The 27,601-nt window shown below is 41.5% G+C and overlaps 1 protein-coding gene across 2 annotated transcripts in view; it reads right to left on the bottom strand.

The window, feature by feature from the left end:
- The window catches only part of alk (ALK receptor tyrosine kinase), a 133,183-nt gene extending 105,998 nt beyond the window's left edge, over window positions 1–27,185 (bottom strand). For both annotated transcript variants that reach the window (XM_037240863.1, XM_037240865.1), the window contains exon 1: window positions 25,939–27,185. In XM_037240863.1, coding sequence (XP_037096758.1) covers window positions 25,939–26,680 — 742 coding nt within the window. In that variant the 5' untranslated portion in view covers window positions 26,681–27,185. The remainder of the gene's footprint in view (window positions 1–25,938) is intronic.
- Between the last annotated feature and the right edge of the window lie 416 nt (window positions 27,186–27,601).

Genomic DNA, 27,601 nt, shown 5'->3' with positions numbered 1-27,601 from the left:
ACGTTTGCGGAGGTGCAATTCATTTATTCCGTTCATCATCCAAACTTTACCCATAAGTATCACTTTCTTTTTCTTTTTCTTTAATCTTGACACAGATTGAAGATAACGGAGATGACGCGGGGCAAATTACGGCTTTTATCTGATGAATTATAAATGGAGCTGTAACACCTTAATGACATCTAAAAAGCTAATAAACAGCTCATGTGACAACAATATGAGTCATTTATAGACAAACAGTACCCTTCTTGCTTTCTTCTACAAAACAGCATCTTCAGAAGAATTAAATCTGACAGCCTATTTTTCCTCTTTAGGACTAAGTGATATTAAATTTCCCATTGTTGACAAAGTCAATTGAAACTATCCATCCATCTATGTGAATGCTGGCATAGCCGAGGTCTATTCCAGGCAATTGCGGCTGAAAGGCAGACTACACAATGGATGGATCGATTCTCGGCCACCCAGTGCCTCGACAGTCGCCCACTGCGGCTCTGTCGTTCTAGTCCTCAAGCCCAGTTAAATGGTAGAGTTTAGTCAGGACGGCGGGCAAACGTCGCACGTGACTGTGACAGCCTAGCCCAAAGTCGCCATCCTCGAATAAAAGAACAGAAAGATTTCAGTGCTTGATTAAAGTGGCTTTTGAGTCTCAACAATACAAAAGATGAGATTTCAAGGCTAAAATTCCCTTCTCTTGGCTTTTTCCAATGCACGTGAGTTTGCAATTGAGATTTGCATGGCAGGATGCTCCAATGAAACTATTTTGTGAAGCATTGAAGATGGTAGCTCAAAGCTCCTTCTTAATAAGGCCGCTACACTTTCTCTCCCCCGTGATTGTATTACAGAGGCATCCTGCCAACTGCAAAATATTGTTAGGTCTGTGTGGGGAGGGCTTGTGGGGTTACATGCAATGTAATTAAATTGCCACCTTGGGTTACATCAGGCTAACTGGTGTTTATTAGTATTGTTGCACTTGTTCCGACACTGTAGGGAGCAAGCTGGAGTCGGAGGGAGGCAGCAAGATGCCGACAGAAGCAAGCTGGAGTCGGAGGGAGGCAGCAAGATGCCGACAGAAGCAAGCCGTTGTCAGGTGTCTGCAACCTGCGCAATTTGCTCTCATTTCATAGCTTGGACCAATTTAGCATCATAACCATGTTTGTATTTCATTCATTTGATTATGAATCATTTCTTTTAAGGGCTACACAGATTTGACACTTGAGTACTTCTCTGGCTTTTATTTTATATTTTACTTTTACTATATTTCCTTGATCGACAATAGAATACGGCTTTATCGGGGAAATAGTTCAGCTTTAAAGCAGCAATGTAGACGATAACAGAACACATGAACAACGCTATTAAATAGTGATGACTCCCAAAATATATGCATACATAACATCACAAAATGAGACCCAACATAAGTGTCATGTGCCAACCATGCATGAATAATAAATACGGTACATGCAGATATGTGAATGCCGGGATGTGAAGAGGGAGAGTGCGAGGGGAGAGAGCGAGCGAGAGAGAGATTAGCGATGTAACGATATCTCTACCTCACGGCTCGTTTTTATCACAGTATTAATCTCACAGTAGGATAATGATTGCATTAACATAGGTGAGCTCACCACAATGCAGTAAGTCTCTTGGTACTGCAAGGTTTCCAATCCTGCTGGGACCGACAATACCAAAACTTGCGCAAGTATCTCTGCCAGGTTGTGATAGTTTGATGGAGTTGGATGGTATGATTGAATCTATTAGCTTTGCGACACCTGCGGTACAGCTGTTTGCGTGGAGTATTCCACTCAGGTTCGCTTGTATTGAACCGGGGCAACGGCTGGAATCGAGGAGCGCAGATCTATCATCCTAAAGCGCCCATTTGATGACAAAGTGTTCATCAAAGCTATCTCTTTCAGGAAATAGCCCTGGGATTTGGCTTTTGGGGGCCGCATTGCTAGCAAGCAGCCTGAGGCGCTTGCTGTCAGTTCACACTCTAGACAGCTGTTAAACATTAAACACAAATCAAATGATTTCTGAAGGAAGCTACATTTTACATGTCACAGATGAGAATTCTATCAATTGATCAACATCCTATCTCCTGAAGTTTGTCTCGTCTATGAACTTTCACGGACTTTTAGAGAGCAGTGACATTTATTTTGATGGAATGTATTTCTTTTCATTAAAGAAACCAGCATTTTAGCTTAAGTGGGTGCCCATGAACATACAATGCAGAGATCGAGACATAAGTTTGTGCAAGGTGTCCTCCCTCCCCTTCAGATTCTAAATCCCTCTTCTTGAAGTGGTCAGAAACTGCAATGACAAATGACTAAGCATTCAATGAACAACAAGAAAGAGGGTTGAATGTACTTTTGCTATCTCCACTTACACACACACACACACACACACACACACACACACACACACACACAAAGATTCCATCTATCCATCCATCTATCCAAAACGCTCGCACTTCAGCTCACTGATTCCCAATCATTAACTTAAGCCACCAACAAATGCTTCATTTCTCACCCCAACACGATGGGAAAAAATAGGTTTTATCATTCTCATTTTAATGACATCAATATACTCTATAAGCGGGATAATCGATCTGTCGCGTCGCCAAAGTGTACATTGGGCAGCTCTGCCAAGAAATTCTGCCTCCCACAGATAACATGATGGATTTGTTTTCCTAATTAGGAAACAGATAAGAAAAAGGCTCTTCAGGGGTTTGTGTGAGCACCTGTATATCATGAAATCTCAAGACGCCACTGCTACAAAGGCTTGTGCAACCGCCATTTATTGTTGCAATCAGCACACGCGCCAGATGCCAATAAATGACACAGTGCATTTGGTCTGAAATGGACTCAAATCAGGCGCTTTTTTAGATAGCGCGACATGGGCCAGCAAAATCAGGATATACGTCTAACATTAGGGGGGAAAGGGCATTAACTTCCCTTTTGTCATGTTATTGGCTGCTGGGAGAGATTCAGTGATGGAGGACAAAGATGAAATGTTGCATCCATAGTGATGGCTTTGGCACCTCCCACGGCTCTGATAAGCGCTAAGTCAACAAACCAATCTTAGCTGAAGTCATCTTAATGTAATCGATTCACGTCAATGTCATGTGCTATTCTTCGACTGAAAAAAGTGTTTATTCTCTTCCCACCGTTTTAGGTCACAGAATTGATGATTTTTGACTATTACATTTGCTGTCCAGTTTAAAAAACTTTTCACTGTTTTACCAAGTGGTTGAAAGATATTGCATAGTCGGCATGGAAGCAACGATTTAGTCATTATCAGAGTACCATTTGAAGTCTCGTTATTTTTTAGTTCTGCAAGCAAACGCCTTATTAAAATGTACGTTTTGAAGTGAGTTACTGAAAAGCCTTGAACAAAGAATACAAAACATATTTTACACAAATCTCTGAATACCATACGGTTGGCGATAGTTAAAGTCAAAGTCAAAGTCAGCTTTATTGTCAATCCCTTCATATGTCAAGACACACAAAGAAACCGAAATTCCGTTTCCTCCATCCCACGGTGACGAGACATACAAGTAGGCGACATCTCCAACAGAAAATGAAATAGATTTTAGTCTTTTTTTTTTAACTCAGCTGACCTATACAACACAATGCAGTTTTTTTTTGTGCTCAGGTCATTTGCAGCAATCTGTACTGTATGAACACTACAGTAAATGCACTGAATTTAATTTGTTTTTTGTTGTGAAATTGTTTGTTTTGAATTATTTTTTCTATATACATGTGTCTAAACCTAAGATTCTTATAATGTTTCATTTGTATTGGAAGCAGCTCGGCGAGTGCTTTTGTGGTCATCTAAGAAGCAGATTATAACCTGCAAGAGTTGTTGCCATGTGATTCAATTTGTTTGCAGAGCAGGAGACATCTGCGACTTTCTGGGACTGTTTATAGCTATTGGCAACCTGCTGCAAATGCTGTATTTTATCCCCAGGGGTGTCTGCTTGGTAATCTTTACCTGTGACACAAGAAGGCTGTCTGTTCCGGACTGCCGTGCCGTGCCGTGCCGTGTGTGTCTGCCAAATACCAATTTGCATATTTTTCTTAATTAACTCTGCATATGCTTTTGGGACTCAGTGTGCATACACTACTTTACATCCATCCACCTTCTCTGATCATGTAGCGCTTTTGAAAACTAACTACAACTATTTTTATGTTTTCTGATCTCACACATCTTTTCTACAGTTAAAAAAATCTCTTTAGCATCCTGAACTTGTGAATGCTAATCACGGCAATGTGTTGGAAGTTAATTATTTATGTTAGCCCCTGCAGCTGGCCTCACATAATATGGAGATTTGTTTTTTATTTGGGGGCTGCAGTCATTTATTAAGTATTAACCATTTGGTGTCAAATAAAACAGGGCAAACATTTCATACTTGATTTGTGTATTTGTAATTTAGGTGATATGTATATCTGTGGCTGGTGCCTTGGCTAAATAAAAGATGGAAAACTGATATTGTACTGCTTGCTATCAAAGACAAAAGTCACACTAACTGATTTGTAGTGCTATCAAAGACAAAAGTCACACTAACTTAAACAATACTGAAGTACTTAAATAATTAGACTTTCCATTTTATTATTTCAATTGCAGTGTCTTAACAATGGATTTTTTTCACATTTATTTATTTTTTTGCCGCCCGCCGCCTGTCCCTAATGGTACGAGCAGAGGCAGTGGGTGTCCATTTATATCAAGTCACAGTGATGATTGTTCATATACGGATCGATACTGAGCCCATTTCATATCTTCTTTGCAAGGTTATTTGAGAGCCTCTCTGCCTCTCCTGCCTTGTGGATTACTGTTATCAAATGGACACAGATGGGATGGGATGGGGGGTGGGGGGGGATGGCTACGCACACTTGCATACAGACTTGGCTCTGCACAGCACAAACATGCTATGAATTGACATGCACGTTTCCAAACTGCCTCCTAATCAAGACGTACACGTACACACAAAGACACAACACCGCTGGACACACGCTTATTCAGCTTGTACGTAGCTCCTGATAAATGGTAGACAGAAAGTGAGACAGCTCACATGTCAGGATTAGTGAGTTCTTTGGTGCAACAGGAAGGCAGAGAAACCCTGTCCAACGCTGACATCAGTAATGTTATGGATTTATCACTGCCCACAGCTGAACTATACAATATAGATCTATATTTACACCCTAACAAAGCTGGGCCGCCCGCCACCTAAATGCATCTGCCTCATTTTATTTAATTGCCTCTCAATAATGACAGAGAATGGAGGGGGAAAAAAGCTGTTTAATCATCAACTAATAAAAAACTAGAGTCGAACACGCAGGGTATGACAAGACCGCCATTTGTTTTAATCAGCGGCAGAAGCGCACTGAAGAGACATTACCTGAACAGATGCCCCACTTAATAAAAGGTCAAAGAAAGGGAACAGGTGCTGTGTCTGTTTACTAGATAGTCCCTCACAATCATATTTCAATGAGACTTTTTTGCTAATTCCCTCATCATGACATCTGTGGGAGGAATCTACTTATTTTGCTCAGAAGAAGGCACATGATAGATAATAAGAATACCTGAAGCGTGTGCCAGCTGGCAAAACGGAAATGTTTTGGGGAATAGAGCTGATAGAGCTGGAGTATTTAAAAAGTCATTTGAGAGGACAGATGCATAAAATGTTCATTGATAGTTAGTGATTGTAATAGCAAAATGCAACGGAGTGGAGATTACATGGCGATAATAGAGAAGTGCGTATCTTTCTGGCTGTCATTTTTGGTCGATGCTGGTAGCAGTAATATTTTATTACCAAGACTGATTTATATTCTTGTTACACTGTAGTATATCTTATTTTATTATCAAGACGGTCCTAACTATTTCAAAGTTTGTATATATCATACATACAATGCAGAATATCATTACAGTACTGTGTCAAAGTTTTGGGCACCATCGGGTACGTTGGTTTTCATGCTATATCGACCCCAAGTTCTAAACTATTCCCAATCACATTTGTGTTTGACCACCAGTTGGTTAAGGAATAATGTGCTGCGGCTTCTTGCTCAAATCTGGACATTTGGTATTCTAAACAAACACCTTTCATCTAATCAGATCTGGAGGGGTTTTGCTCTCTTCTCTCCCACATACGTATCTTTGCATCACAAAATACACACAGCCCTCCTCTTAATCCCGGTAGATTTGTGGTGAAGTTCAGATGAAGGCAACGGAGCTAATTGCATTAGCATTCATTTACTGGTCCAGCAGGAGACAGCTGTGCAATCTAAAGATGCACGGCCCCTGCTAACAGGCCAAAAGTGTGTCAGCCACTCCGTGTGTACACATGTACGTGTGCCCAAGAGGATGCAGAGAGAGGATATATCTTCACAGAGAAAAATGGCAACCCAATGACGATGGTATATGTTGGCTTCAACGCAGCAATTATTACAGCAATACAGCCATGGAGCACAATTTCAGAGCCGGCTGCAGTTAATAGATTGTCAACTTTCTGTTCCACCACAGGCTACATGCATCATAAATATTTTAGTATTGTTACACTGCTCTATTGTGTCTTTCTTTTACTCCCATTTAACGCCCAATAATCCATCTCGTCCTGATATGCCAAACATCGGGAGGAATGTAAATATTAGCGAGTGTGATGTCAGACGTGATAGACTCACTACCATCTTCATTTCACAGTGTGTCACCAATCGGTTTGCCTAATTCAAAACAAGGTTAGAAAGAATTCCATCAGCCAGATGAAAGAAAAAAATGCAGACTGTAGCTACACATCAGTGGCTTTCCTCCAAAGCCTTCTCTGCATATCCAAACACTGTTTGCAGCACATTTACAACTTGGATGAAATTGCAATCATTTTTCTTTGTGTTTGTGATAGAGACAGCAACAAGCGGCTATAAATACCTCTTAAAATGATGTCTTCTGCAAACTGAGATTCATTTTCCTCAAGCCTATAGTAAACAAGAATGCTACTGGCAGTGCCGCTTTAACTTCAGTTGATTTGGGATTTTCATTTATTTCCTTCCATCCAATGGCTGAGGTTCCTTTGCAGACATGATGTATTGATTCTGAGTGAAAGAGTGCACGTCCACATGGACCACCTACCGTACATCATCAAAACAGTGCTGCCGTATTACATTTCAACTTCAAGTTCAACAAAAGAATCTTTCAGTGGAATTGTTCTATCAATTTCTGTTTTGCGCTTTGCTTGAAGTAGGGTTGAAGAAACATTTGCAAATATTCTCCTATCCTATTGACAGAGGGAAAACAAAAAAAATGATCATTTATCCTTTCCACGAAATGCAGTTCACGCGATGATCCATGCCTTTTATATATATACGTATATATATCTATATCTATATCTATATATATATATTTGCAACTAATTAAATTTCTCGGCGCTGGAGGCCATTGATTTTGTCACAGCTGTCATTCATCCACTCACAATGTCGCAGTAAGGTCAAGCAAATCTGCTCCAAATCACGTTTGTTGTTAGCAGCTAGAAGAACAACACCGGTCACCGATAAGTACCTGATATGAATGGAAATAATGCCAAATTATTCCCTGAAAAGCAGCAATGATCATTTAAATAAGGACTTTGAAAGTAAACAGCCTTGTAAGAAGTTCAAGCAGTTCAAATAAAAAAAGCCTCATTTAGATGCTGCGGCCCGTTTATGATCTGGCTTGAAGCCTGACGGTATGATTTGAAAGTTTCCTCATCAAGTGTCTGCAAAGTGCATACTGAGGGACATCTTAAGAACTGCTTGTGCTTGGTGTTGGAATATAAAGTTTTATAACAGAGCAAATATTACAAGAACATCTCCCTCTATAATAGGATAAGCAACTGATATGCTTGTGCTTGCTCATAAAATACTATTTAGCATCCCACGAGAAGGATGTTTTTATATGAAAAACAAACACTTCATTACATTCTACATAAAACAGGAAACAACCAGAAGAACTATTCACAAATTGCCGGATCTATTTTTCCCGGCAATTTTTGCGCCAATCCCTTTGGTGACTCACCCTTGATTGGTCATGCAATTTATCACGCTCCTCAAATGTAGTAAAGCGCACATACCACACTCTAATTAGTGATTCACTTTAAAGCGACACAATGAAAATGAAATTGTAGCTAGGAAGCAGGTGCAGCAATGTAGATTAACGCAATTGTTCCGATGAATTCACGATTCATTTATATGACTTGACTATAACTGAAACGACCTCATATGCTGATGGTGAAAAGAATTGCACACCACTATTGTAAAGAACTAGACAGAGGCAGTCTCAAGCTCAAAGGAACTGTGCTTACTTAATTGTCTATCATGTTTGGCCTCAAAGCAATTGAAGTGAAATGGAAAGCACCACTTCAGCAAAGTTGCTATTGATTCAATCTCAACTGGTATGGTCGGAAGCTCAACGGCATGATGGCCATTGGGTCTTGTTTGCTTCTTTTCTTTTCCTCTTGTACTCATGCATTGAATATGTAAACGACAAAAAATACCTTTTAATATATGAAATAAAATCAATATCAAATGCATATTGTGGGAAAAAAACCTGCGCCATCTGGTAGCGCCCACATCCCTTTACTGTTCCAGTTGGACTTTACGGTTATATACCGCAATATTCTGCTATGGCCCCACTGATTGATTGTGTTAAAAAGTAGTTCATTGCCCAAAAACTAAAGGAGAGAAGCCGTCTAACCCCTCCTGGATATGTTAATCACATCCATACTAAAGCTGGACCGTACAGTATCTTGTTTGGCCCACGCCAACATAATCACAACCTCGTACTTATATTTGGCAAGAGAATAATACTATGTCTCCAGGTGTCAGGCATTTTAGATTGGCAAAAGCAGAAGTTTGGCCTTAGCATTTCTGATTTTGTTTTTCTGTACCTAATGTCCTGGCCCGAGAGTCTATCTGCATGTTTGACGTGACCAAATGTTAACCCTCCCTGTGGTCCTGAAAAAATGACTCATATTACCTTGGGTTTGGATTTGAATCCCAAGGGCTTTGCTTTAAATATCATGTCACATCCCCTTAGCGCACAGATAGAAACGAAATGTGCCTTCAGATCCATGAATACACCAGAGGAAAGGCCAGCCTGAGACACTTGCTACTTTTTAGGCAGGCAAGCAAGCATCCACATGCAGCAATTTTTGAATTTCATTACTTAGCATGCTTGTGTGACACTTTTAAGAATGGTCATAGTTAGTCTTACCAGGCTCAAGATGCCATATATTGATTTTGTGAGTTACAAATGTTAATTGGTGGAGATACCGAAATAGTTCAAAGTTGATATTTCGCAAATTCAAGTTTACTTTCCCTTGAATAATATTGGATAACTCAAAAATTGTAAACTGGTGAAAAATATCAAAAGACAGCTCAGATGAATTTTATGGTCATTTTGTCATCATCACTTTTATCTACGGTTTGAATTTACATGATGTCCTTTGTTTTAGTTGCAGCGGTGGCTGTTGCAGTGTTGGAAACCTATTAAATTACGTTAATCGTAGCTTAATGGCTACATGAGCTACCTGTATATTATAATGGTGTAAGTTTAATGTATTACTAATGTATCACAATTTTCTTAATGAATGCATGAAACAAATGAAAGCCCAAGTGTACTTTGCGATACATTATTACTTTGAAACGCAGCCCTTTGTGTCGACTACATGTTTTATCAACCATCCTGGGAAAAGCCCGTCGGTTTGCACAGTACTCGATTCCAAAGGCATCGCTCGTCTTGAGTGGCTCGGTTTGATCACTGAGGGAAGAGAACTAACCTTCTATCATGAGACTGACATCAAAGTCATGCAAATAGGACCAAAGCGGTGTATTTAGTTATTGATTCCCCCCTCACGGAGAAACATAGTTTGTGTGATGTCGCTGTGAGCTATGTCTGTGCTGTGCCGACGTTGCCTCGCTTTGACGTGTGATTGAATGTGCCGCTCTCCCTAACAAATGCAGATCTAGCGGAACCCGTATCAACATCAATGATTTTTAAAGGTCACATAATCTTTGGTAACCACAGGGAAGAGACTCCCGAGACTGCACATGGCCGATCGCAGATACGCACTGCGCCTTCTTGCCAGCTTTCTTCCTCTGCGTCCTTGCACATGGCAGAAAAGTTGGTGCAGCGTAGCTTTCCGCTGATAATGAAAAGAGCTCCATTGAATATATTAACGGTTTGGATTAAAATTGGTCAGATCTTCCACCCAAAGGAAACATCGAATACGGTTTCAATTTGGTGCGCAGATCTTTTTTTGTGGTCTACATGTGCTCTGTGGGATTGGAGGTATTCAACGGTGCCCCTTGGGGAGTATGGGCTGTTACCAGCAGTTTGTCAGATTTATTTCCACAGAAGGCTGGACTCTGCCAAAGGCTGTCTAATTTTACCTGTTCATTACATTTATGGACAGAATGTCTTGATGCAAGCAAGGTGTTGAGGGGTCTGGCTGCAGTATTGCGTCATTGCAAAAATCAACATTAATGTAAGTATGCCAGAGTAAGCACAGTGGCTCAATTTCCTCCTTTGCCCTTTGGTGGGTGTCACAGGTAAGATAAATGGACAGCATATGAAGAAACGTGAATTGACTCTCTAATGGACAGCACTTTTGGGCCAAATTTAGTCCTGGACCTTTTTTTATCTCACAGTTTCCTTTGGCGCTCAGGTGCTTTTTTCTAAGCTGCAATCTTCAACCTTCCCAGAGCAGTTCACAATTGAGTCTGAAGAAGCCATTGAGATGAGGATTAGCACCTCTAAATCTGAGGTCATGGCACTCAGTTGTAAAAGGCTGGATTGCCCTATCTTGTCTTTGGAGGCTATTCAATTGAATGTCACTCGTAAAACAATTCCCTTCTGTTTCTTTATTTATGTTTTACACAACATCCCAACTTGATTGGAATTGCAATGTGTGCATGAACTGCCACTGTCTTCAAACCTTTATTGTACTCGCTAAAGAACGATACAGTTGAAGGATCTGTAATGGCCTTACTGCGGAAACTGACTTGGGCAGCGGACTGTTGACTATTTGCCCCGTGCTCTACCCTCAATAAAAGTCACTCAGTGAATTAGGACTTTTGTATTTGTGATGTGGATTTGGGCAGAGGAAGCCAATATAACATGTTGGACGTTATAGAAGCCGCCACCCACGCATAGCATTTTTTTCAATGTGCGTGATGCTCTGCTCCTCAATTTTCTGACAATATGTTCAATGTCGTAAAGATGTGTGCCTCCTTACTCCCGTACCATAAAAAGAAGATTTACTTTTATGTGCTCGAAGCTGATTATCGGGTCAAAGGATGACAGCGATATCACCCAGGCGGTTCATAGAGCAAATCTATGCAGAAATGCTGGTAACACATTGGAACCCTAACACTATTGTATTTTTTCTGTCAATTGGCAAAACAAAACAGTAAGTTGGTGTTGTTTTAGATTGTGCCACAGATGCATGCGGTCCATTATTCCAAGCTGACATTTTTAAAACACCATCTCTATAAAATGGCAAGCAACTCAGTTGATGTATTAAAGCAGCTGGGAGGGAAGATAATGAAATATGCAAACAAATAGCCACTCACGGAGGCTGGAGAACGAACTGCGGGATCTGTTTGACAATTTATTTCATAATGAAAAACACATTTGCTGCAAAATGTCCATGGGGTGCCATTGAGCCCCTCTGAGAAGCTAAATTAAACTGGCTAGGCAAGTGATTGTGTGCCCCAGCACCCACAAACCATATTAATTAATTATCAAGAAGCAGAGCACAATGGAGCTCCTGAAGAATTGATGGCATTCAAGCAATAATGAAAAGAAATAAGCTGAATACTTCTCAATCTTTAGAAACAGGTGGCTATTATCTCCGCAGCCTCGTTGGTTACTTGGAAAGAAAGATCTGCAAAGGCACAGGGAGAACATGCAAACTCCACACAGAAAGATCCAAGCCAGAATGGAACCACTGTGAGGCGGATGTGCTATCGTGCTCCACTAAACACATCCAATTTTTTGGAATACATTATACGCAAGCAGTTACGACAAGCTAGTAAGGTGAGCTATAATAGTGGTAATTAACGCTCGATTACAGCCGGGTTGTCAAAAGGAGCACAATGTTCTAGCTTCACCCACTGCCTCTGACAGAGCATGCCTCTGTCTGAGGTCAATTAAATGGTAGTTCAGCCCAGCGGAGGGAATTTTAATTACCCCCGCCCATGTCAGCAGTGTGGCTGGCGCACAAACTTTATGCTGCTTTAAGGCATTATAAGCACGTGTAAGGAGACTGTCGTCAGGCTCTGAAAGACTGGAGCAGACTCGGCTTGTGTGGGAGATGGTGAAGCTGCAGATGTTACATGTTAAGAAAACATTTCAAAAGCCAGGAATCAGACAAAATTGTCTGGTCCCATTGATTGATTTATACATAGCTCATGTTATCCCCTAATACTTCATGATCCGACCGCTTTTCTACTTCTATTGAGATGTTTCATGAAGGGAAACCACCGTTAAAGATGTCGAGTTTCTATCTACGGTACTGCTGACCTACATTCAAAACTTTGGAGTCGGAAATGTCATCAGAGAATCATAAAATGTGCCGTCAGGTGTTTACATTGTTTTCCTCACCGTTCCCTTTGTTTAATGTTGAGTATAATCACTGCAGCATCTGTGCAGTCGGATGGAACAAAAGTTTGCCAAGCTAATGAGCAAGCAAGCCCGCGTGCGCACACGCACACACATCTGTGACATTTGCAACCCTCTGCTGGACTGCCATATTGACATGACTGTTGTTGACTTTGCCTTCTCCTGCTGCCATTTGTGCCTAACAAGACCTCAAGATGCATGCAAGGTATGTACATATTGGTTATTTGTATACTCTCAGTGGTCAAATGTCTGTCATCGGAAACTGCCGTTCATCAGTTTGAACATTAACCATTTTGTCTTTGTAATGCATTCAATTGAATATGGTTTGAAATGTTTTTTTGCATATCACTGCACTGTGCTTTGACTTGACTTGTTTGATACCATGTCCCAGCTGCACTGGAAAAGGGGTTTGTGGTTTCATAGAGTCTTATTGTAAAGCCTATGAAATCCCAAATTGGACTGTAGCTATTGAATAAAGCGAGACGTTTATCCGTTTCTCTCGGCTTCTTGCTGAACTCGCCTTGTCCTCATTAGTTAGACTCTGCTGTGGCTGCAAAACTGAAAGGCATTAAAAGTACAAAGAGCACGGATGAACTTAACGGCTGCCGCATTATAAAACCAACACGGTCACAAAACCATCCAGGCCGGTGGATGCAATTTCTGGACACAACAATGTGTGATTTTGTCAAGTTGTACGATTCAAGTTCGTATTGTAATTAAAGCTATACTCATATCTCAGTCGTGTATTGGGCTTAATGATATACCATAAGGGACCAACCCCCACCCCGCCTCCTGATACCAGGTCCAGAAAATCAATGCAGGACTGCAAAAGCAAACGGACATTATTTTTATTGCTGATGAATTAAAAAGGCTTTAGGTGAAACATTCTCACGCGAGCATTCATTCTTGAAACGATTTGCCTTTCTACATAATCTTTATATTCACAAATACCCTGTGGCCTAACAGCTGTTGCAGCGTAAGGGAAACTGCTGCTAATGTACATGTTAATATGAAAATCTTTTCAATTACTGCAGAAAATGGCTCATTTGAATTCAAATTATTACCACTATTAGTGGCAAAGACACCCAACTGCAGATGAATTGGTAGCAGTTTAAGCACTCATTCTTCCCGAGGAGGTAAGTAAGCCTGCCAAATGGGCGGCGGTGCACAAAGATGTAATTAATCACTTCCCCATAGGTCACAAAAAGGGGGGGGGGGGCGGGGGAAGGCCTGGATTTGCAGTTTTGCTATTGAGTGTTAAAAATGTTCAAGTAAGACACTGGCCGTGCGCCTGTAATTCGTTGCAACGAGGCTGGCGAGTGTTTGAATCTCCCTGCACATCGATTTCTCATCATTTTGCCTTACGCATCCTCAAATCTTCCTCGCGTTGCATTTGCTTTTGGAGTCCTCTTCACATCGGCCCTGTTCTTTCATTCGATCAGCATTAGAAAACGTGTCTATGAGGTAAACCCAATTTCTGGATGTGATTTCCAAATTGCTAGAGAGAGAGCCAGCGAGAGACAGACAGCGAGAGAGCGAGAGAGAGAGAGAGAGATTTAATGGCCCCCTTGGGTGGGTTTATGACCTTTTAGTGATAAGAGCCTTGTCTTACTGCTCAGCAAATTTATGGTGGGAGAGGAAAAAAAATGTTTTCTAATCATGCCTGGCTTCTGTCGCTTTTATCCCCCATATACTGCAATAATGTAAGCATATGCCGTCGAGAATGCGTGAACTAATGTAGGACACAATTAGTGTTTTTGAACTCAGTCCACTTGAGGAAATAATTATTGCCATGAGTGTTTGATTGTAATGATGGGTCCAGTGTTTGTGACTCCTCATCCAAAGTCATACTTCCATTCTTCCCCTTTCCTGACTTCGAACTGGTTGGCAGCCAATGGCAGGGTTGAATCCATAACCTTGCTTTAAGTCACTTACTATCTTTGTGATACAGCTAGAGCTGCATATTTCACTTTATTTTCATTTGTTTGTTTGACCTCACAAAGTCTACATCTTTACAGACAAAAATGATGAGTATAGCGTTTGAGAAAAGATGGCTAAGAGTATCTCTCCCCGTTGATGACTTCCAATTTCCTTCCTTCCAATCGTAATTTCTGCACATCGCCTTTTCACTCATTAGGCATTCACGCGGGCTCCTCATTCTCCTACAAAGATCCCCGATGGATTTGAACCCTCTCTTCATTCTTCAGCGAGTCGTATTGACTCTTGTGAAGGTCTTGAGGCATTCCTTCCACACAAAATATTCTCCCCTTATTATTCAAATGAGTTCGCCTGTGGTGAGGGCCAATGTGCGGATCAATGAGCAAACCTCTCCCCAGCTGCACATGTCAAACACTGTGTCATGGGAAGATTACGCGCTACTCCGCAACCCTGTTCTTGACTTTATTTATTTTTTGCCGGGGAATGTCATTACAAATCAGTCATTGCGGGTCAGTCGGTGGCAGAAAGCTTCCCGGCTGATGAATTACAGCAAAGGTGTCAAACTCAAGAGCCACGGGCCGTATCCAACCAGCCGCATCATTTTATGCGCCTTGCAAAAGGACGTCAACTGCCGTGATCTTGCCAAAATCTGTGCCAGAAATTTGAATTGTCATGTCTAGCAAATTCTGCCATTGAGATTTTGAAGAGTAATTGAACACACAACTATCCTTGACTTGTGATTTCAAAACTACTAATCCATGTGATAATAAGAGACGATTGAACATTTATTTGGTTCCACCATCATAACGGTCCTCGGAGCAAAGCCGCTACTACAGATTGGCCCGTGACAAAAAATAAGTGCGACACCCCTGAGTTACAGCAATGCATGGATGACCAGATGGTCTCTAACAAGAGTAGTTTGATTTGAAACGGAGTCAATTTTGAATGAGTATCAAGCATCACAATTGACCCGTCTGCTCACTTTAATGCTTGATGAAATTACAAAAGCCCAGCAGAATACAATAACAATGACGATAGCATTCCGTAACTTGGTTGTGTAAGACTGAAATAGGTAGTCCTCAAAATGTTTTCAACATCTGCCCTCTAAAAACAACCTGACTCAGACTTCCGTGTAAGCAAATTGTGGACGCGTCTCAAAACCTTAATCAAGTATGTTTTAATCAACTCAATATGTTTTGTTTTTACTCAAATGGACTCTAATGTATTTCAGGTCGACAGTGACACAAGGAAGGTGGCAATGCTAGCCTTAATGGATCTCAGAGGGCTTTTGATACTGTTGAACAGACTGGAAACTTAAGTGGTATTAAATGGAACTCAAATGCTGTAGATCCTACTGAGGTTCTTTTGTAACCACTGGAAGTTTGAAATCTGATCAAAGGGCCATGATGTGGCCTTCCACAGGACCTGACTTGCTGCGGAGTAATAGAGCCCAGGTTTCAAAGCAAAAATGATGAATCGGCATGCTGCACATCAACGGAATGATTGTCTTATTTTGTTTCTTCATGCTTTTAGATGCTGTGTGGATCAAATGTGCTGCATAAAAAAAGTTACCTTGCCTTTTGTTTTTATTTAAGAAAATGCGCAAGCAAATGCGCTCTGTGACAAACTCTGCAGGAGGATTTTGTGAGTCGCTGCTATATAAATGAAATCTGTGTGACTGACTCACGAGTAAAGTGCAGTCAGAGGAACCTCTTGAGCATAAGAGATGTGTCAAAGTGAAAGACACTCTGTGATTGTGAGTGTAAACCCAATAAATGTGTCCACCTTGACAAAAAACCCAAAAAAAAAACAGGGGGTGTTCCAAGAGCAAAATAGTCAGACGGAAGAAAAATAACAAATCTATATATCTCCCCAATTCCTCCCATTTGCTATGTAATCAGAGTCAAAGCTGGGTCTTGTTAACTTTCCATTGGCATGCATTAATTTGGCCTCTCTCTTTTCGTTCATTGTTTTTGTATTCCTCTTTCTTTTTGATAGTCTAGCTGGCATTCATTGCTCGCTTGATTGACTCCTGTTCAATACAAATGCAGCAAGTGGAGCTGCTGGAGATAAATGGCACTCGGTCACAAATGCTGAGTGTTTCAAATGAGACCCAAACACACAATTGCAATTTCATTTCTTCACCCTCGCATAACAGATCATTTCTTTTGTCACTTTGATACTCCATCCATCCATCCATCCATCCATCCATCCATCCATCCATCCATCCATCCATCCATCCATCCATCCATCCATCCATCCATCCATCCATCCATCCATCCATCCATCCATCCATCCATCCATCCATCCTCTACACTACTTCTCTTCATGAGTCGCGGGCGTGTTGGAGGAAACCCACGCAGGCACGGGGAGAACATGCAAACTACACAATCTACAGTCAACCCCACAATCTATGCACTGAGGCAAAGATGCTGACCAGTCGAGCACCATGCAATTTTTAAATTCAAATTTAATGTCACCCTTTCCATTAAGGAAGCAGATACCATTTGAAGCCAAATAAGTTCATTCCTTTGAAATGCATCCACTTCTATGTCATCTTATTCAACTCCATAGAATTATAAAAAATGGGGAGACAAAAATGACCTAGTTTACTTTGTAACTCTTACATGATCAGTCCATAACCTTGTCTGCTTTTCACCATTCCTATTAGCCAACAGATCAGGGCCATCTCATACTTGTCAGTCAGTGGCCCGTCTCTACAAAATCATGAATCTGGAGGACGGTTGAAGCCAGCATTTCTTTTGACTAAAAGATGACGAGAAGGAAAGATTTGTTTAATGATCAGTCGGCTTGTCATTACAGTGAGATTGAATAGCATATCATCCATCCCGTTTGTTAACCCTAAAAGCCACTGACCATAAGTGCATGACACCACTTCATGGTGCATTAAACTTCATATTCAAACTGCCTGCCCAAATTTGTGAGGTCTCACAAAAATGTTGGACTCGAAGGCCCAGCTCCCCTCAGTAACATCTCAAAGGTAATCTGTCGGGTTAGTGTCAGTCCAGGCCAAACGATTTCCTCCATGTCTCTATCCTGGGTCCTCACAAGTAACAATTTGCCACCAAAACAGAAGATGATTGATTGCATTCCCTCGATGAACTGGACAGATTTCGTTACATAGAATAATCACAGACGCCTCCATCACGCGTACATCACCTGGTTGAACTTCTATCACTAGGCTGACATTACCTAAATCTAATGATCTAAATCTACAGTCAAGAGAACTGATTTTTTTTTTTTGCCAACACCATGCCTGTATTAAACTCAGGACACATTATGTCATTTTAGTGTGTTATTGGGGTAATGTGTTGCCCGGTTATATGGTCCATTTCATTCCTCGCTTAAACATCACTGAGGTCTCTGCCAAGTCAGGCGACAATCGGTGTTGTGTTTAGCAATGCGTCTGCTGCATGTGTCACATGCACACATCCACTGTCGACACACTCCACTGCGTAATAGTGGTGAAATGAAAACCCCACAAATGAAAATCCATGTTCTATTCTCTTATGAGAGCGCAGGTGCGCTTCACACTCTCTATCATCGTCTCTTACCCTGGTCATCACGGTAACACAGTGTAGCGCTACTCAAGTTGGCAGGAGAGGGGATGGGTATCAAGTTCAATCATATTTTATTCATAAGACACTTTTCATACATTAGAAATGGAACAGAAAGTGCTTTACAAAGCTGAAGACAGACAGGTTTTTTTTTTTTCGTTGCTTTATCTGTTTAAGTTTTTCTTTCACTAACAGGCCTTCATTTGTTTGTTCCCCAGCTCACATGGTGATCTGTAGGCAATAAGTTTGGTGAATTGTGATATGGCCTTTTTGTTTCCTGCCCCTGCAGATCTGGAAGGGGACCAGTTGCTCATTTCTTTGCTCTGCTACTGTATTAAATCTGAAGAGACAAACAACCTACTACTAATAGGCAGGCTCTTTCAATGAAAAATAAGAAGCAGCAAAATGCTTGACACGCATTGTAGCCCTCCTCATCCTCTCCCAAACTAGGAAGGAAACATGTCCAGCAGATGCACAGCACATTTGGGGCTCATAATAATGTCTGTCATCTGTGACAGCAGGAATGAGCTGATGGAGAGTCTTCACCCAAGCACACTGCTAAATTGCAAATCCCACTCAAAACATTTGAGAAGCATCTGTGACAAGACTACGTGTTTATCATCATAAGAGAAAACAATATCAATGTTGGTATTCAATCTGGTGACTGGTGTACTTTTTATATACAGCCACAGAAATGGCATTGTTACTTTAGCACAGTTTTGTTTGAAATGCTAAAATAAAGACGGGGGGAAAAAGTCAATAAACATCCGACCCTGCTCTGCTGATTGCATTTCAGCGACATCTTTATCTGCAGTGAGCTGAAATTGAAATTTGTTCTGAGGTGAGAATTAATAGGTATTTTAAGGAGGGGTATAAAGACATCACTTTCATATTACTACGCATTAATAATAACACCATCAATTTTGAGGGCCTACTTTGGTTAAATTGGCACAACAGCTCAGCAGCAGAGACAGCATTTTATTATTGCCATCACAAGCATCAGTACATGAACACTGCTCTTCTGAAGGTCATTTTTTTCCCACATTATCGTTATACGCTGTCATTGTTGTTCGTAAAAGAACTAAATGAAAAATGTGCGGGAAACATTCTTTTAAGCAAGCAAACTTTCTTGGGAACGTTCAAAGAATGGAGACGTCAAAATGCAAATTGGTCAGGCCTTGCACAATGGTGAAAATGTTCTATGCGTGGGTTTAGGGAGCAAGAATATTCAATCGTTCCCCTGACCTTCTTTGGCACAAAACGCGAGAAGCATCTCCGATCAAATGCCATTCAGTAATCGCGCTGGAGATGGAAATAATGTGACTGAACAAACACGGAGCAATTTTACATCAGGGACGTGGTCATCTGTGAGATAGCCTTCCAATATAAAAATGAGAATTTGTAGAACGACACCCACATCCACACCTGACTCATCTCAAAGTGTGTCCAAGAACTTCCAAATCTTGCCTCACATTTGATTTAAGTCACTCTCAAGAACATCTTTCTCATGCCATTACAAAAATGAAAAACGCTCTTCTGGAATTGCAGAGGTCGTTTCAAATTAAAATTGACGTTTAATATCGCTTGAGTTACAAACTGCCAGCAGTTTGCTGCTGCTGCTGCCGCTCGTATGATTGGACGGCTGGCCAAACTGGGTCTCACGTGACACTTGGAGATCGGGTGATAGAAGGCCCGAGCAACCTGACGGCCGTGAATGAAAGGTGCGCTTGAAATCTTGGAGGGTTTAGTAAAACACGGCTGTCTCCCGACCTTTCATAAGGAATTAAATCCAATGAAGAGGCTTTTGTTCTGTGATGAAGATGCTGCTGGCGCTCTTGAACAATCCCATTACAGATCATAAAGGGAGCTGGGGATGAGGCTGGAGAGCTCTCGGGCTGCTCCGTCCGCTATGGCAGCTGAGGCATTTGCTCATTTCTTTCTTACTCCGAGTCAGTCTGATGACTTTCATTCACAATTGAGGTTTGTGGTCTTAGAGGAAGCATTACTGAACCTGGCTCAATTAAGCAAGTAAATGTGAGTTTGGCAAATGACGTGTAAAGCCCAAGACGGAGCGGAGCCACTCACTGGCTGTGCTTCATTGCATTACAAAGAACGCAGATGCGCACGCCCTCCTCGGCTTCCTATTTAGTGTCCCATTCAATTTCCATTTATTTTTGAAGGTCATCTTCTCATCCATTGTTTTTTTTTGGGGGGGGGGGGGGGGGGGGTGTCTTTATGATACGTAGGTATTAGAGACTCAAAACAAAGCAATCATCAAGAAAATTTAAGAATCTGACAATGGCCTCGGAAAACATGAGCTTTGGAGGAATTTGTAAGTATTGTATTAACATATTTTCTGACACCTGAATATTTCAAGAGTGCAAACTGCATGTTTGCCCTCAAATACTTCTGTCGGACATGCTATTCATAAAAATCCTTTTCTTTGCAATTTGAATGACGAATAGAGCATATTTTGGTCACGTCCCCAAGTTGACTGAAGGATTTATTTTATTGTCAATGGTTGCGAAAGGAATCGAAATACTTTATCCAGACTGAATAGCTTTTTAATTTTGGTTGAGTCCAACATGTCTTGACGGATGAACTATCATAGTCCTAACAGTTCAATTTTCAAAACCACACCTTGATAATGTGGAATTATGGCAAAAGTTAGGGATGTAGTGTATATTATATTTATTTTCTATAAAGAACTATATCCTATTCAAGTGGCTGGATGTTAGCATTCTAAAGTCAAAATGAAGAATCAGGATCATTTTCTGCTTCACAAATTTAAAAAATAGATTTCAACCAACATGACGTCTCATCATCATCTTTGGTCAAATATTAAGAACTATTTTAAAATGAAACAAATTAGGTGATCATTTTAAATCCCTCATGACTCCAGGTCACACCAACCTCACGCAATTGCAGTAACCAGAAACACAGCAACCAAATCAAGATTAATTCAAAACACACACACACACACACAGAATTTACAGTCATTGCCTTGAGCAAATATAACACGACCCCAAATTGCATACAGTAAAATGGACTATTTTATGTATGCTGTATTTTCTCTCCCCTGCTTTGAATTCTTCCTTTTGGCAATAAAAGAAATACAAGTCACCCTGAGATTGGTTTTCTGTCAATAGGTGGTAAAAATAAATCATAAGCGCATCTTACTAATACACTGTATGTGATAGTAATTGAATTCTAAAAATGAAATAGCAAGCAACACAGTACATCACTAAATATGCAAGCAACAATAATCCTATTATGATGTAAAGCTGGTTAATGAAAGCCAATTATAGAGCCCGTAAATATTTACGATCACTGGCTGTTTTGTTGCCGATTGCGAGGGAGACCATCTAAATCGGGGTTCTCTAACTTCGGCCCTGTCCGTCCGACACAGCTGATTCAAATGATCAGCACGCTGAAAATGATCCTGATCATTTTATTCAAAGTAAATAATGTATCGGGATTCCGACTTCACGCATCATTATGTTCCTGTCGGGTCCCCTTTGTCATCATGTTCAAACATGAAAGAACACCAGCTCGCCGACTCGGAAAAGTCATTGAACAAATGTAGCAAAGGATTCCAAACGATTGAGTCAGATGTGTTGTAGTCGTACCAAAAAAAAAAGCATTGTGTATTGAACGTGCTGCATGACTTTGAAATGGATTTTACAGGTCAAATCTACTTCTGTACATCTTTGATCATGACAACAGAGGAGCACTTTCAGTCGCAGGCTTGCCGTCCGTCTCTGTCCTGCTCCAAAAACAAACTAGGAATCCATTTCTCTCCATAAGGCTGTAAAACAACAGGCAGAATTGGAGGGGATCCAAGTATCCTGAGTATCACCAATGCACCTTAAGGTCACTTAACTATATTGCACAGAATGCACACCATGCCAATGTTTTCACTTGTCACTTTTGGAATTACATTTCTATTTGATTGCTTCTCTATCTCTATCTTTTCGCCTGCTGCTGTTGCTTTGTGTTATGTTCAAAATCATTTGGGACAAAAACTATGTTGTGCTGCCGACTTCCTGGTTTGTGTTCTTCTTTGTTTTTCTTCTTTCAAGTGTAACTTGTGTGCCACTAGATCATGATCAAGAATTTAGAAGAGATTAACTATGTATACAAAAAGAAAAAAGAAAAAAAATCCACAAAGCAGCATGACAGCAAACAATAGAGGAGGATTACCTGTACTCTGCATATTTGAAGTACGTCCAACATAATTTACGGCCCAGAAGCCTCAATAATAATAATGTCAAGTAAATTTTTCATTTTTCAAAAAGCAACCTCCAGACTTGTTCACTTCTCTCATTATGGAAGTAGAACATCAGAGGGAAGAAGAACTCCTGTACTTCATAGCAAGCCTTAAGCACACAAGGCTTCTTAAACGCATCACCATTAATCAAACAGGCAGCTAGCAGGCATCTATAAATAGCTAAAACATCAGGTGAAGAGGAAGAAAAGCACTGCTGAATAAGAAGTGAAATGGCAATTCACAAACAATGTCACCTTGAGTTTAGTGAATTTGCAAAACACAGATATGCTCATAAACATCTATCAAGATATCTTTCAATACAACCGTACCTTTGACTTATAGTAACCTGGACATGTTTATGTATGGCGACGACACACTCTTGGAGTTCTCATGACATACATATCATTTTATTTATGGACTATTTACACTGCCAGTGGAACGATTTTGAGGCATACAAGCTTGCGGTTTAGTTCATTCCAAACTACCGGGATGCCATCTGGAGGATGAAACAACCTTTTTTTTCTTTTAACTTCAAATATTTACATTTGTATATCATTAGATTGTACAAATATAGCGATGGTTGTGGCCATTGGGTGCAAACATAGCATTCTGTGCATGTAATTTGAAATGTTAAATCTGCAATCAGTCTTGAAGCCCTCAAAAATGTCCATCACGCGCTGTCGTCTGCCCAGTTAAGATGTTCTGCTGCTCAGCATATCCTTGACAATCATTGTGACTTGCAAGGTGGAACCCCGGGCCTTGGTTGGGTGTCACATTATACAGCGGTGCAAATTGATCATAGAGATTCATTAATAATAAAGGGGCTTGTCATTCTGACTTTGTATTGATTTTCCCATTAGCAGCTGATTGAAACAAGCATTTAATGTCAGTAGGCTCATTGATTACAAGTTCAACCTCTATCCTTGCAATGTCATGTCATCTTCCTTTTGGGTCTCAGGGCAAATCACAGGTGACATCTCCACCAATTGGCTTTTGTTCCTCCATCAAAACCATTATTTATTTATTTATAATTATTGTTAATAAAACTAATAGGTATTTGAATTGATTTTGATATGCATTTTGTCCACAAATACTCTCACTAATCACAAATACACTGGACTGATGACTATTGTTTGGGAGAAATCCAGATTTGATATTTTTAAGACTATGTGAACAATACAGTTTTGAGATATGACAAAAAAACAAGGATTTTAATCCATCCGGATCCATTGCTTCAGGACAACTTTGAGCAATAATCTGATAAGTTTGGTATCAATGTAGTAGTCATTTTCTTTCAGTATGATAACACAGCAGTGCTGATTGCTGTGGAATGCATGAACACATGATGATGCATCAAATGGCATTCAAAAAATGAGTCAGAATGTTTGCTTGTACTGTTAAATTGTGAGCCCTCTCACACAAAGATTGCGTGAGTATCCTGATGAGCTCACACGAGTGTGTATTTGTTTTGGGGCAATAAAGGGGGTTTGGGAGGGGGGTGAACAAAGCCTACAAATGTGTTTCTTACAAGCGTGTTGGCAACAGATTTCCGCTTGAGGATAGGAATGTGCATATTAACAAAACCGGGATGCCCTTTGTGTTACACTGTGTTGCTTATTGTTTTGAAAGCACCACTTAGTAAGTATAACAACAAAAGTACAAGTCAACTTGATCACACCTTTGCATGCTTTCAAACATTTGCTCTTGTCCAAACAACTCACAGTAATTATTACACCCTTAAGGCCCACTGGCCAATTAAGTCATAAATTCATCCAGCAAAGTTTTCCTGCATTGATTCCTGCAGGCATCTTTGCGCGGTTGTCAAATTATTCAGGATGCCCATAACAGCCATTTCTTCCAATGCTAATAGCCAGTATTTGTCTTGAGGCTGGGGGGAAACAAGCACGCACGCACGCTAAACAGAGAAATGTCAAACTCAATCAACCAATCAGGGGCCTATTTTTTTTTGCAGATCTTTAGATTGACTCATGCGCTATACAGGTTGTGACATCTGTTAGGAGAACTGGTGAAAAATGACACCGGCCGGCACTTGTATTTGTGCTCATCTTGTGAGCGGCTGATGATGGAGAGGCACTTAGGACAGCGCGACTGGAGTTGCAGTTTGCGGTGCATTACAGCACCTGAACGCCGCCGCAAATGTTAACGCAATAATGCACGAGTTGCTCAAGCAATCGCAAGGGTCACGCTTCCAATCCGGCTGCTCAAAGTCTCACTAGTCATTGGACAAGACACAAAACTAGTTGCAGAGAAAGGCCCCAAAATATTCCAGACTCATTTGTTTTCTTTGGGGGCAATAAGGCAAAATGACATTAATCACATTAGTGTTGTCAAATAAACTCCTCCATTGCATTATTCCGCCACAGTAATCTGGATGACATCTCAAGTGCAATTGCGTATTCGGATGAGTGAATGACACATACGTGTGTAGCCATGCGCATGTTCCGTGTAACCACTGTTATTATCCTTTTGTAACGCAAAGCTCTTATTTTATAAAGTGAAGGTGACCTGATCCCGACTTGATATTCTGTCACTTTCGCAAGTCAACAGGTAGCCCGAGGTGCAGTCGGCGTCACGTGACACCCAGCAGTAGATCGCTTTGACATTTCAGGGCTACGCTGAGATGGTGATAATTAAAAACATGACCTTAAAAAGATGAATTTAAAAAAAGTCGGATCTTTCCCTGCTAACATTATCACTTGTGGGATGGATGGATGAGTTTGCATGCAAACTGGGCGCTGCAGGGGGTTAAGGCGTTTTGTTTTTGCCATATAACTGTTTCATTTCAGTTCTCAAACAGCAAGACCACAAAGGAAAGGCCAAAACAAATGGCATGAGGTCTTCCTTTTGCTGACTGTCCTGAGGGCCTTCATCCATCTGTTAGTGCAAATAAGCATATCATATATTTCTGGATGCTTTCATGCAAGCAAGCTCTTTGCTTTTGTTTGTTGGGTTTCATTCCATTTTTCTAGGACAGCCTCTCTCATCAAAGTGATGAAGCAATTACACTGATTGTGTCAATTCTCAGAAGAGAGCACGACTAACCCTTGGAGTACTGAACGCTAAAGCGTTCCTGGTGATTAAGACTTCATTTGCGCCTAATCAGAATGTGGCAAGGGAACTCCGGAAGGTATGACAAAAGGAATGTAAGGAGGCCCCGCTGGGGCTTCTCCGACTTAAATCAACTGACAGGTAGTATTTGTGCGGAGATGTTATTATAAAAGGAAAGAAATATCTCATTCTCTATCCGTGTCAATTGATCCGATAATGAAACAATGAGAATATTCCAGAGTGAATGAAATCAATATGCACTTCATCTTGAAATGCTGCATGAGTAATGAAGCAGGAGCATGCGGTGGGGGAATCAAGCTCAATCCCATCAGCTATACTGTCTGTCATTTCCTTCAAGCACACAATCACGCCCTCCTGCAGTCAGTGATAGCATCAAACAACTTTGTCAGTCACTACGTCAATAATTCTCAGCGCAGTTCAATTCACCTCGGGAGAGAATGTGGAGAAAGAGGCGGGGATCCGCCGCTCGGATGGCCGCAGTGTAGCGGTCCTCCATCCCGGGCACCTGCGCCTTTTTCTCGGGCATGAGCCGAACTCTCAGTCGGCCTCCGTCTGCGCCGAGCCACCACTCCAGAATAGTTGTGAGGTCCATTTCCAAGGTGAGCACGGGAGCCTGGTCGTACACGGACAAGCCCCCACATCCCGTCCTGATGAGATCCTCTCCTATTTCCACCACCACTTGATTGGATTTGCGACTGGCTTTGGTCAGACCCAATTTCAGAACTTTGGACAGCGGCCGCTTGGAGAAAAAAGGGAGCTGGCCGTCAGCAGATGCGTTACTTGGTGCGGATGCTGCAGACTTTTGCTCGATCAAGGTAGCTATGGTTTTCTGTAAAGGTATGCAGTGCATTTTTAACTTTGCGCTGACTGTGTAACATCCTCGAAAAGTCTGGCAGTCTCCATTTAGGGGTCTCTTCACAAACTCCGCCAGGTAAAAGCGCAGCAAAGAGGGGACGGCAAAATCCACAGCCAGTGTTTTCCTCTTCAAGCGCGAGTTGATTGTTTGATTGAAGTCTCTTTTGGCCACATTTTCCCCGCTGCCGTTGCTACTGACGGGGACGGCCGTGGTGGGCTCCGTCGCCGCTGGCGAGGTGCACTGCAGCCCGGTGAAAAATACCGCAGAACAAACAAGCGCAAGCAAGAAGCTCGTGTTCATTGTTGAAGCCATTCAAGTCCTCAGTCCGGCCGGGAGAAGCAGTGTCAAATCCCAGCCTCCACCGCTTCCTCCACTGCGTCTGCTACATATGCGCAACGCAAAATCAGCAAGTGTCAACGAAAGGAGCTCCTGTGTCTTTTTTTTTTTTTTTTTGTGGCTGCGCGCTCCTCGCTCGCTCGCTCGCTCGCTCACGTGGATCGACGAGACAAGAGAAGATCTTTTTTTTTATTATTATTCTCCTGCCCTCCCTTCAGCCATCACTCTCAGTGTCTCCACTGGTTGCTAATTGATATGCCGGTCTGGTCCGCTCCAGAAGCCCTCAAAGACTTCCTGTCTCCTGCCACAGTTGCGCACAAGTGGTCTCTGTCAGCAGCCACTCTCTTCCCTGTGGGGCGAGACAACACGCACACGCGTGCGTGCGCGCGCGCGCGCTACACTGACTTTAAATAGGCTGATCGTCTGCAAACTTATCAAATAAAACGGATGCCAAATGATCTGTATTTTTTATCAGAACTAATGCAAGTCTCCTCCGCTCCTCACTACTACATGCAGCCAGGGAAGTAATCCAGCCACATCCATCTCACGTCATTATGAGACAATTTCTCTGCGCACGACTCCCACTCACTCACAGCACTCAGTCAAAAGTGGTTCAGGTAGTCAGTGTGGATGTAATCCAACGTTGCAGCCTTCGCGTAACGTGAAGATTTATTCAAATGAAAAATGGTATGCAGGACGTGAGCAGACAAATGTGCACGGTTGGTCTCCTGGGGTTTACTCTCTCTCTCTCTCTCTCTCTTGCTCTCTCTCTCTCTTGCTCTCTTGCTCTCTCTTGCTCTCCTCCTTTCTCTCCTCTCTGAGCAGCCACGAGGTGGCGTTAAGACATACCGAACTCCTCCGTTTCAAAGAATAACCTATTACCACCTAATTACGATT

The sequence above is a fragment of the Syngnathus acus genome, chromosome 22 (genome assembly GCF_901709675.1).
Source record: "Syngnathus acus chromosome 22, fSynAcu1.2, whole genome shotgun sequence".
In the NCBI taxonomy this organism is placed as follows: Eukaryota; Metazoa; Chordata; class Actinopteri; order Syngnathiformes; family Syngnathidae; genus Syngnathus; species Syngnathus acus.
This window is presented reverse-complemented; position numbering and strand designations above follow the sequence as displayed.